Source organism: Nerophis lumbriciformis, linkage group LG19, assembly GCF_033978685.3.
Source record: "Nerophis lumbriciformis linkage group LG19, RoL_Nlum_v2.1, whole genome shotgun sequence".
NCBI classification, from domain to species: Eukaryota; Metazoa; Chordata; class Actinopteri; order Syngnathiformes; family Syngnathidae; genus Nerophis; species Nerophis lumbriciformis.
The window spans coordinates 19,653,354-19,664,709 of record NC_084566.2 but is presented as its reverse complement, the minus strand read 5'-3'; the positions used below and the strand labels follow the sequence as shown (position 1 = coordinate 19,664,709).

At 38.2% G+C, this 11,356-nt stretch overlaps 1 protein-coding gene across 2 annotated transcripts; it reads right to left on the bottom strand.

The window, feature by feature from the left end:
- Positions 1-5: 5 nt before the first annotated feature.
- On the bottom strand, positions 6-9,020 carry abcb8 (ATP-binding cassette, sub-family B (MDR/TAP), member 8). Of its 2 annotated transcripts, XM_061979374.2 has the most exons (16): positions 8,854-9,020; positions 7,995-8,313; positions 7,752-7,907; positions 7,594-7,688; positions 7,433-7,538; positions 6,946-7,107; positions 6,777-6,862; positions 6,612-6,709; positions 5,314-5,419; positions 5,214-5,247; positions 4,372-4,508; positions 3,304-3,398; positions 3,089-3,222; positions 2,468-2,615; positions 931-1,181; positions 6-843 (listed from the first exon to the last, which is right to left on the bottom strand). In XM_061979374.2, the coding sequence occupies exons 1-16, from the start codon at positions 8,949-8,951 to the stop codon at positions 757-759; spliced, it is 2,112 nt and encodes a 703-aa protein (XP_061835358.1). In that variant the 5' UTR covers positions 8,952-9,020; the 3' UTR covers positions 6-756. The 2 variants fall into 2 exon arrangements, with proteins under 2 accessions (XP_061835358.1, XP_061835359.1); XM_061979375.2 differs by lacking the exons at positions 6,612-6,709; positions 6,946-7,107; positions 7,433-7,538; ... (2 more) ...; positions 7,995-8,313; positions 8,854-9,020 and having other exon boundaries at positions 6,777-6,864.
- Positions 9,021-11,356: the final 2,336 nt, after the last annotated feature.

Sequence of the window (11,356 nt, the reverse complement as noted above, 5' to 3'; positions counted from 1 at the left end):
ATTGAAACATTGTTCATTTTTTATTCTATTATAATTTAGCTTTGGATAAAGGTTAACTAACGCAATGATGTCACAGTAATATATTTTTTGTTGACTGGCATGTCCAGTTGGTCCACGTATAAATTAAAAACAAATGTTCTGTATTGGTGTAAAAAAATAAACGCTACAGCAGGGGTGTCAAACTCATTTTAGATCGGTGGCCACATGGAGAAAAATCTACTCCCAAGTGGGCCGGACTGGTAAAATCACGGCACGATAACTTAAAAATAAAGACAACTTCAGATTGTTTTCTTTGTTTAAAAATAGAACAAGCACATTCTGAAAATGTACAAATCATAATGTTGTTGGTTTTTTTTTACACTTACATGTTGCGGTTACTAGTATTCTATCTTTATTTGTCATTATTTATATTTTCTGACTAAATTATGTGATAATGTTCATCAGCCAACTCATTGGTGTTCATTTTCAATCCATCAAGATAAAACAAATATATCAAAATCAATTTACACGATGTTTTTTTATGTATTTTGCTCATTTTCCTCGACTGATGTGGTTTATTTTGTACATATGTAGCATCATCTACAAAGATACAAAGAATTGCTATTGCGACATCCAGTGGACACATCTGTTTTCTTTCAAAAATTTCAGGTTAATTTTTATACTTAGCAAACTCATCCCGCGGGCCGGATAAAACCTATTCGCGGGCCTGATCCGGCCCTCGGGCCGTACGTTTGACACCCCTGCACAGTAAATGGTTCATTTCTGGTCCTGGGCAGCTCTTTGTCTTCGGATCAGGTCGGAATAAAATCCGCCTTTGCCCAAGAGTTGCAAGTGAGTTCCAGCCTGAAAGGGAAGTAAAAAATAAGTCAGACAGCATAATTATGTACAAAAACTACATAAGGCTTTGTTGTGAATGTTCCACCTACTCACTTCTACAATGCGTCCATTGCTCATCACACAAATGAGGTCCGCCCCCTGGATGGTGCTCAGGCGGTGGGCGATGATGAGCACGGTGCGCCCCCTGGTGGCCCGGTCCAGAGCTTCCTGCACCACGCGCTCCGACTCCGCGTCCAAAGCGCTGGTGGCTTCATCTAGCACCAGGATGCTCGGGTTCTTGATGAGGGCCCTGGCGATTGCGACACGCTGCTTCTGGCCCCCTGACAACGTCACGCCTCGCTCGCCTGCGATATGAACACACAAATTGTCGTCAGTACTTAACTTCCTGGAAAGTCAGCCGTTCATGTCACTTTTGGTACCCTGGTTTAGGGCTGGGCAATATGGACGAAAAAGTATATTTCGATATATTCTTACTTAAACTCAATAGTAGATATACATGTAGATATATTTTCCGGTGAAAGTATACATATAAAGATATACATTTTTGAGCGAGATTCACCAAAATTGAAGTGAATGACAACTGTAGTGTAAACAGCCAGTGGCACTTTTATTAACCCAGTTAGTCAAGATGGGTATTAACAGCACAGAAAATAAACTGTTTAAGTAGCACATAATTACATAACATAAATAAAATAGAAAAATATTCTTTCTACGTAAAATAAATAACATAGCTGTGCAAATAATACAAAATGTATCAAACTCAGATAAAAAATAAATTTGCAGGCAGGCATTTTTTAATTCCCAGTCGACGATGTAATGGACTGTCACACACGTACGGTTCTGGTCAGCACCAAATAGGTGACTTTACTTAATTGTGCGGCTATGATCTTCCTCACTTCAGCATACATTTTTGGCAGCATTTCTCGTGCGAAATTGGCAACTCGAGAACAGTTTTGATGTGGGCTTTCAAGGTAAACAACTCAGATTAATGTTTTATCTAGACGCATATATTGGTCCAAATGTGGCCAAGCAGACGCATTGTGGGTTTCCTGGATGTCGCCTACATCGCTAAAAGAAAAATCTAAAGAAGAGAATCGCTCTGCCATCTTCCACTAGTTTTTTAATATATAAATCGCCCACTTGAATATTCCCTCTTCTCTTCTACGACTCTCTCATCATCATTTGGGATGTCTGTTGTGATTTCCCTTCCTGGTTCGATGACCCGCCCTATCTTGCCTCTGATTGGCTTGTCTCTAATGTTTTGCCCTAATCTCAACCAATCGTGACTCATCATATTAAACAACCAACCAATCGTGGATGTTCTTATACGTGCAAGCACGTCTTGAAAGGAGAAAGAAGAGGGGTTTAGTAGGCCATGAGAGGGAGTGAGGCGTGGGGGAGAATCAAGAAACACAACAAATAAGCGATGTTTGGTCATTTTAACATGAAATAAATTATATCGATATTAAGATATTGTCTTAATCCATATCTTCTTTAAAAATATATCGATATATCTTACAAACTTTATATATCGCCCAGCACTACCCTGGTTGTTGTGTTACGGCACCTAAAGGGCGGCACTTCGATGAGTATGCAGAAATCAAACAGGGGTCTTATTGAGAGCTCATACCCAAGACAGTGTTGTAGCCTTCTGGAAAACTTGTAATAAATCCATGGGCGTTGGCTTGTTTGGCGGCCTCGATGACCTCCGCGTCGGTGGCCTCGGGCTTCCCAAAGCGGATGTTTTCTACGATGGAAGCTCCGAACAACACCGGCTCCTGCAGAAGAGAACAAAAAGAAAGTTCAAATAGATTGTAGCTGAGATAGGCTCCAGCGCCCCCCGCGACCCCAAAGGGAATAAGCGGTAGAAAATGGATGGATGGAAATAAATAATACTTAAATTATTGTTTCAACCTATTATACAACTGGCATGTTGTTCTGTTTTCCAATACTTTATTCTTTTCATGTCAAAAAGTTCTAATTTATAGGAAGGTTTTTTGGATTGCTCTGCACAACACAGCAGATTTTTCTGTCTTTAAACGGCATACCTCAATGTCAGCTTTACAGATGCCATGTTTGCTCTGCATGCTGTGACATTTAGCGACACATTTTGGTATCCGTCATAGCACAAGTTGAAAGTGTCTATTTATTCAAGCGGACAATAATCTTAGCATTTAATCACAGTATGCGTGCGGAGGCCACTATTTGAGGATTTTTTTTCACAATAAAATATCAAAATGTATTTACTTACTTGATTGATAAATCCAATAACTTGTCCCCTTAGCCAGCAAAGGTCAAGAGTTCGAATGTCGAGTCCGTCCAACATGACTACGCCGCTGGTTGGGTCATAGAAACGCTCCAATAAGGACGCTACTGTAGACTTTCCTACAAAAACATTTTAAAAAAACAGCGCATTGTGGACATGTTGTTGTTTAGGTATAGTTACACGCTTTATATCAAAGTTACCTCCTCCAGATTCACCAACAATCGCAATAGTTTTGCATGGCGGCAAAGTTAGGTTGAACTTCTCCAAGACCTGATGGCCAAGTCTTGTTGGATAGCTACAAATATAAACAATGTTCAAGAAAACATAAAATAACGACTCCAAATTTAAATAGTACAAAACCCAAAACCAGTGAAGTTGGCACGTTGTGTAAATTGTAAATAAAAACAGGGGCATTTTTACCACTGTGTTACATGGCCTTTCCTTTTAACAACACTCAGTAAACGTTTGGGAACTGAAGAGACCACTTTTTGAAGCTTTTCAGGTGGAATTATTTCCCATTCTTGCTTGATGTACAGTTTAAGTTGTTCAACAGTCCGGGGTCTTCGTTGTGGTATTTTAGGCTTCATATTGTGCCACACATTTTCAATGGGAGACAAGTCTGGACTACAGGCACCAGTCTAGTACCCGCACTCTTACTATGAAGCCACGCTGTTTTAACAAGTGGCTTGGCATTGTCTTGCTGAAATAAGCAGTGGCGTCAATGATAACGTTACTTGAATGGCAACATACAGTATGTTGCTCCAAAACCTGTATGTACCTTTCAGCATTAATGGTGCTTTCACAGAAGTGTAAGTTACCCATGTCTTGGGCACTAATACACCTCAATACCATCACAGATGCTGGCTTTTGAACTTTGCGCCTATAACAATCCGGATGGTTCTTTTCCTCTTTGTTCCGGAGGATACGACGTCCACAGTTTCCAAAAACAATTGTTCCCAATTAGCCTGTTCACCTGTGGGATGTTCCAAATAAGTGTTTGATGAGCATTCCTCAACTTTCTCAGTCTTTTTTGCCACATGTGCCAGCTTTTTTGAAACATGTTGCAAGCATCCAATTCCAAATGAGCTAATATTTGCAAAAGATAATAATAACGTTTTCCAGTTCAACCGTTAAGTATCTTGTCTTTCAATTGAATATAGGTTGAAAAGGATTTGCAAATCATTGTATTCTGTTTTTATTTACGATTTACACAACGTGCCAACTTCACTGGTTTTGGGTTTTGTACATGTTTAAATTAAGCTTCTAACCTGAATGAAACGTTGAGAAAATCCACTCTTCCTGTCAGGGAATGATATGGGATGCGTCCCCCCCCGGAAAGAGGAATTGAGGGCTTCAATGCCAAATATTCAAAAACACGAGCCCCGGCGCTTATTCCTCTCACCATCTAGAGAGAATATTTGTAACGAATGAGTGTGAATCAAGACAAACAAACAACAATTAGAGATGTCCGATAATATCGGCCGATAAATGCGTTAAAATGTAATATCGGAAATTATCGGTATCGGTTGTTTTTATTATCAGTATCGTTTTTTTGTTTTTTTTATTAAATCAACATAAAAAACACAAGATACACTTACAATTAGTGCACCAACTCAAAAAACCTCCCTCCCCCACACAAAAGGGTTGTTTCTTTCTGTTATTAATATTCTGGTTCCTACATTATATATCAATATATATCAATACAGTCTGCAAGGGATACAGTCCATAAGCACACATGATTGTGTGTGCTGCTGGTCCACTAATAGTACTAACCTTTAACAGTTAATTTTACTAATTTTCATTAATTACTAGTTTCTATGTAACTGTTTTTATATTGTTGTTTTTTTCTTTTTTTATTCAAGATTTTTTTATTTTTTTATTTATCTTATTTTATTAAGTTTTTTAAAAAGTACCTTATCTTCACCATACCTGGTTGTCCAAATTAGGCATAATAATGTGTTAATTTCACGACTGCATATATCGGTTGATATCGGTATCGGTTGATATCGGTATCGGTAATTAAAGAGTTGGACAATATCGGAATATCGGATATCGGCAAAAAGTCATTATCGGACATCCCTAACAACAATCCTGCAGGATTTATACTCACTTGTCCAAAGAGGATAGAGATGCTGGCTAAAGACCTTGCAATAAAACAAACATTGTTAAATAAAATAATAATTATGGGATAAAGTGTTATTTTTTTTTACCTCTGGACTGTCTGGGATGCCACCAAGAAAGACATGAGTTCCCCAGGCGACATTTCATTGCTGGAAATCAAAGTACCTCCTGCGAAAATAGTTCCAAGAACAATGCCTGTGCAGACACATAAAACAAACAGTCAACATACGAGACCAGGGGTGTCAAACTCATTCTCATTGAGGTCCACATCGTACTTATGGCCGCCCTCAGAGGGCCGCTTGTTACAGTAAATATTAGGGATGTAACGATATCAAACTCTCACGGTATGATATTATCACAGTATTAAGGCCATGGTACAATATTATTGTGGTAAATGTCCAAAAAAAAAAGACTTAAAAATGCCACAGTATGTAAAATGAAGTTGCAGGAATGTATAGGATGAAAATGTTGAAGACCCCCGGCCTATGCATTTGATTATACTTTTTGGATAACTGGCTTTGAAATTATGTGTCAGGGTGACAGGCAGATATTTAGGTACCTATTTTTATTTAAACAAGGAAAAGTGTGATGGAATATATGTTAATATACATGTTTGTTGCATGGTTAGATACCGTATTTTTCGGACTATAAGTCGCAGTATTTTTCATAGTTTGGCCAGGGGTGCGACTTATACTCAGGAGCGACTTATGTGTGAAATTATTAAGACATTACCATAAAATATCAAATAATATTATTTAGCTCATTCACGTAAGAGACTCGACGTATAAGATTTCATGGGATTTAGCGATTAGGAGTGACAGATTGTTTGGTAAACGTATAGCATGTTCTATATGTTATAGTTATTTGAATGACTCTTACCATAATATGTTACGTTAACATACCAGGCACATTATCAGTTGGTTATTTATGCGTCATATAACGTACACTTATTCAGCATGTTGTTCACTATTCTTTATTTATTTTAAATTGCCTTTCAAATGTCTATTCTTGGTGTTGGGTTTTATCAAATAAATTTCCCCCAAAAATGCGACTTATACTCCAGTGCGACTTATATATGTTTTTTTTTTCCTTCTTTACTATGCATTTTCGGCCGGTGCGATTTATACTCCGGAGTGACTTATACACGAAAAATACGGTAATATTAAAGTTAAAAGAGGCAGCACATACAATTTTTCTGGTAAAATTTAAAGAACAAACATCTAGTAAGAAATATGAAGTGCTTTATTGACGCACATTACTTCCAGGCTTTCACGGGCCACATAAAATTATGTGGCGGCCCAAATCTGGGCGCCAGCCTTGAGTTTGGCACCTGCGTACTAAGCGTATAAATGCATAGTTTATGGTTCGAATGGTAAAATAGACTCACAGTTCAGGGCGATGTTTGAAAGTCCCTGGAATACTGCTATTCCATTCCCGAGATTTTCATTCATTTCACAAGACTTGTCAACTTCGTAAGCATATAACCTGGTGGAAATTGAACCATCTTATCTTTCAATTTATCGAAATGCAACATGCCACAATCTCCACTTACTGTAGCTCCCGTTCTTCCATGGCGAAGGCTTTCACTGTCCGTACATTTCCCAGAGCCTCATCCGCCACTGCTGTTGCCTTGCCGACCTTGGTGGAAACACAAAATGCTCCCAGTTTTATTGACGTGGACCACAGAAGTGCAACTCGTGTGTGGGCAAAACAAGTCTCACCTGTTCTTGAGCCAAACGGGAAAGTCTGCGAAGGAAAGAGCCGATAATAGCCCCTGCTCCCACTAAACAGGGAAGGACCACCACCGTCAAGCCTGTGAGTTTTGGGGAGATAACGTAAAGCGAGACAAAGCAGCCCACTGTCTGTGTGATGCTCCGCAAACCCTAAAAACATCCCAACAAATACAAGAATTAGACGTCAAGAAAATAATATACGGCTAATTGTACAGTAAAGACCACATTTTGAATAGCTACTAGTGGATTTATTTGCCTTTGCAATGATATTTGGGACAGAAGTGGCACCTGTAAAGCTGACGTTTAGAAAATGTCTAATTGTTTCAACATTATTAGTTAGTAAAATGTTAAGAAACTTAAGATGTTTAAAACACATTTCTACATCCGCCCCTAATGGATGCTTGGTACTCTGTGCAGTTAACTTTATAAATAGCCACTGTACGAGGAAATATGTTATTTTTGTACTTTTTTGTACCTGAGAGATGACCAATTTAAAGGATGACTTGAACTCTTGAACATCGGCAGTCAAACGGTTCACCAGCTGTCCAGTTTTGGTAGCGTCAAAAAAAGCCACGTCTTGCCTAAAGAAAAAAAGGAGTTAGCATTCAGACCTACAAGTATTTGCACAAGAAATACCTCAGTAAGGATGCAAAAAGGGTTTTCCTCATGTCCGCCGCCACTCTTTCCCCCACCCTCGATAGCAGGACAATGTAGCCACTTGTCAACAGGCCCTGTATAAATACACAGTATTGCATTATCTGTTGCTAGATGTGTTTTGAACATTTGTGACTCACTTGAATGCCGTACAGTCCCATCAATTTGAAAGCAGGGCCTTGTATCTCACGGACATAATTTCCGGTTTGCTCCCTCAGGTAGCGTGCCACAACATTCACCAGATCTCCCAGCATCAGCGGGATTTGAATGTTTAAAATCGCTGCACCAAAAGCAAGCTAAATAGGAAAAAGTATCCATTCAGATGCCATTAATGATACGTCAGCGTTTTTTTTGTTTTTTTTTATTCACAAGAACTTGCTTACCAGTACAGCACAAGTGAGCGCTAACAGCTGTGGCTTCACAAACTCCCATAAGATGTGCCATTTAAACTCTGGTTGTTTGCGCGCAGTCTCTAACGGGATGTTGTTGTTTACATCTGCCTCACAGTAAGCCGCGTGGCAAAATAGTCGCCCGGATACCGTAAGCACTGCCGGTGCCAGAAGGATTTTCAGAGTTCTTCCAGAGCGTTTAGAAGCGGTTCGCGTGGTTGACTGTCGCACAGCTCTCTGAGTGAGGCTCCACAAGCGGCTGACAGCATTGCCATGCTCGCCTGAGCCAGTGAGTCCTGAGGAGGAATACAATCTGAACACAAAATAAAAGGTCAAATATTATTAAAGTACCTTATTATAGTATTTGATTTGTTATAATTAATTAACAGGTATTTTATTACAAGGAGCTGCTACTACTTAACAAATAATACATTTAAATTAATTCAATAAAATCTCTCTAATAATGGGATATTTTGGACTATTAATACTATTAGTACAGTACTAGTATTTTTAAGTTTAATATAAAATCCTATATTATAAGAATTAGAGAAAGGGTCCAATTGACAGATTGTTTTGTCGCTTAGCAATTACTGCTTTTAAAATTTCTCAAAATTTGCTTTATGCCAACTTTTTAAATGTTAAAACCTGGTAAAAAAAACAAAAAACAAAAAAACAACACTAAATTAACTAAACAAAAGTGTTATTGTTAATGAACTAAGAAATGGGGTTTAATTAAAGACCCCCGTAAGGGACAAGCGGTAGGAAATGGATGGATGGAAGGAGCAGGTGCCAGTTAAACTTATTAACTTCTTAAAGTCATTACAGCTAAACAAGCTAGTGGGTCACAGCCTACCGTGAATATTTCCGTAAACCTGCTGTTTTATTGGATTGGAGATACAACGAGAATGACCGGACTGGTACAGCAACATTTAGTCTACAGCAATACAACATGATAATTGCCTTTTTATCATCAAAAATAAAGAAATAACTAGTAAGCCACAGTAAACTAGTGCGGCGCCATTTTGGATTAAACCAGAATGCAATTCCGGTGTCAAACGGGATTTTTTTTATATATTTTTTATTTATTTCATGTTTATAGAAAAAGAGAAGCTGCACATACGACGATAAAACACAATACTGTGTTATTTAATTTATTTTTTGCCAAAACAAGGTGACAGATGAGCGGCTCGTGAAAACTACAACAGTGTACCGGAAGTCCAACAAATATATGAGGGCAGTTTTAGTGGAAGAATATTTTCCGGGCACAGTTCATAGACAATATATCCTGAAGGAGTTTACAAAAGTTGAGCTAAGGAAAATAAGGACAAGATATATTACATACCCAATTCTTCCCAAAATTAAAGAAATACAACTTAAAATTATAAATGGAATATACCCTTCAAATGATTTTTTGAAACTTAAATTTAACATGGAGGTTGACGACTGTTGTATATGTGGAGCTGTCGAGGATGTCAATCATCTGTTTGTGGAATGTGAGAGTGTACAAGTGTTTTTGGAGGAGATCGGAGCTTGGCTGAGAGACAAGGGTGTGGAGATGTGACCCCATTCACTATAGAATAAATCAAATTTGCTATTTTTTTAAACGTCTGTAACATATACATGTTTGTCAACATTATTATGCTTCAGGCAAAATGTTTTCTACATAAATGTCGATTTATGAAAGTATGGCCTACATTTTCTAATTGGCTTAATGGTTTACAATTATCAATCAAATCTGGGAGAATGATTAAGAGTACAAAAACCCTTGAATTGATATCTCTGTTAAAAACATTTAAACTTCACTGGCTTCCTGTTCCAATCAGGTTTGAATACAAAGTCTCCCTACTAACACACCAGTGCCTCCATGGAAATGCCCCCCTACCTCAAAGAACTACTCACCCACAAATCCTCCACACGACACCTCCGCTTCGGACAGGCTAACCTCCTCCAACCCCCGAGGACAGAGCTACGAACAATGGGAGACCAAGCTTTCTGCTCAGCCGCTCCCAGTCTGTGGAACGCTCTCCCTGACCACCTGATGGCACCACAGACTGTGGATGCTTTTAAAAAAGGCTTAAAAACCCTTCTTTTTAAAAAGCCCTTTTTTAGATATATGCACATTAGTTCTAGCTATTAGGCTGTTCTAGTTTTTATCTTTTTTTATTTTTATTATCTTTTTATAATTATTTTTAATACACTGTAGAACGGGCAGCACGGTCGCACAGGGGTTAGTGCATGTGCCTCACAATACTGAGTAGTCCTGAGTTCAATCCTGGGCTCGGGATCTTTCTGTGTGGAGTTTGCATGTTCTCCCCGTGACTGCGTGGGTTCCCTCCAGGTACTCCGGCTTCCTCCCACCTCCAAAAACAAGCACCTGGGGATAGGTTGATTGGCAACACTAAATTGGCCCTAGTGTGTGAATGTGAGTGTGAATGTTGTCTGTCTATCTGTGTTGGCCCTGCGATGAGGTGGCGACTTGTCCATGGTGTACCCCGCCTTCTGCCCGAATGCAGCTGAAATAGGCTCCAGCACCCCCCGCGACCCCAAAAGGAACAAGCGGTAGAAAATGGATGGATGGACACTGTAGAACTTTGAGGTTGTTTGCTCAATGTAAAGTGCTTTTTACAAATACAATCTATTACTATTATTATTATATTATTATTATTAAAGTTATTTAGGTAGCCCCTTTTGTCTTTTTTTTTCATATTTATTATTATTATTATTTATTAATATTTAATACTCTATCTGTATTTGCTTTTGTTGTATTTCCTTGATGTTGAAAGTGCCTTGACTTTTGTGTGAATTATAAGTGTATGTTTTAGGGCTGTGAATCTTTGGGTGTCCCACGGTTCGATTCAATATCAATTCTTGGGGTCACGATTCGATTCAAAATCAATTTTTTTTTCAATTCAACCCAATTCTCGATTCAAAAACGATTTTTTTTCCCGATTTAAAACGATTCTCTATTCATTCAATACATAGGATTTCAGCAGGATCTACCCCAGTCTGCTGACATGCAAGCAGAGTAGTAGATTTTTGTAAAAAGCTTTTGTAATTGTAAAGGACAATGTTTTATCAACTGATTGCAATAATGTAAATTTGTTTTAGCTATTAAATGAACCAAAAATATGACTTATTTTATCTTTGTGAAAATATTGGACACAGTGTGTTGTCAAGCTTATGAGATGCGATGCAAGTGTAAGCCACTGTGACAATATTGTTCTTTTTTTAATTTTTTATAAATGTCTAATAATGATGTCAATGAGGGATTTTTAATCACTGCTATGTTGAAACTGTAACTAATATTGATACTGTTGTTGATAATATTCATTTTTGTTTCACTACTTTTGGTTTGT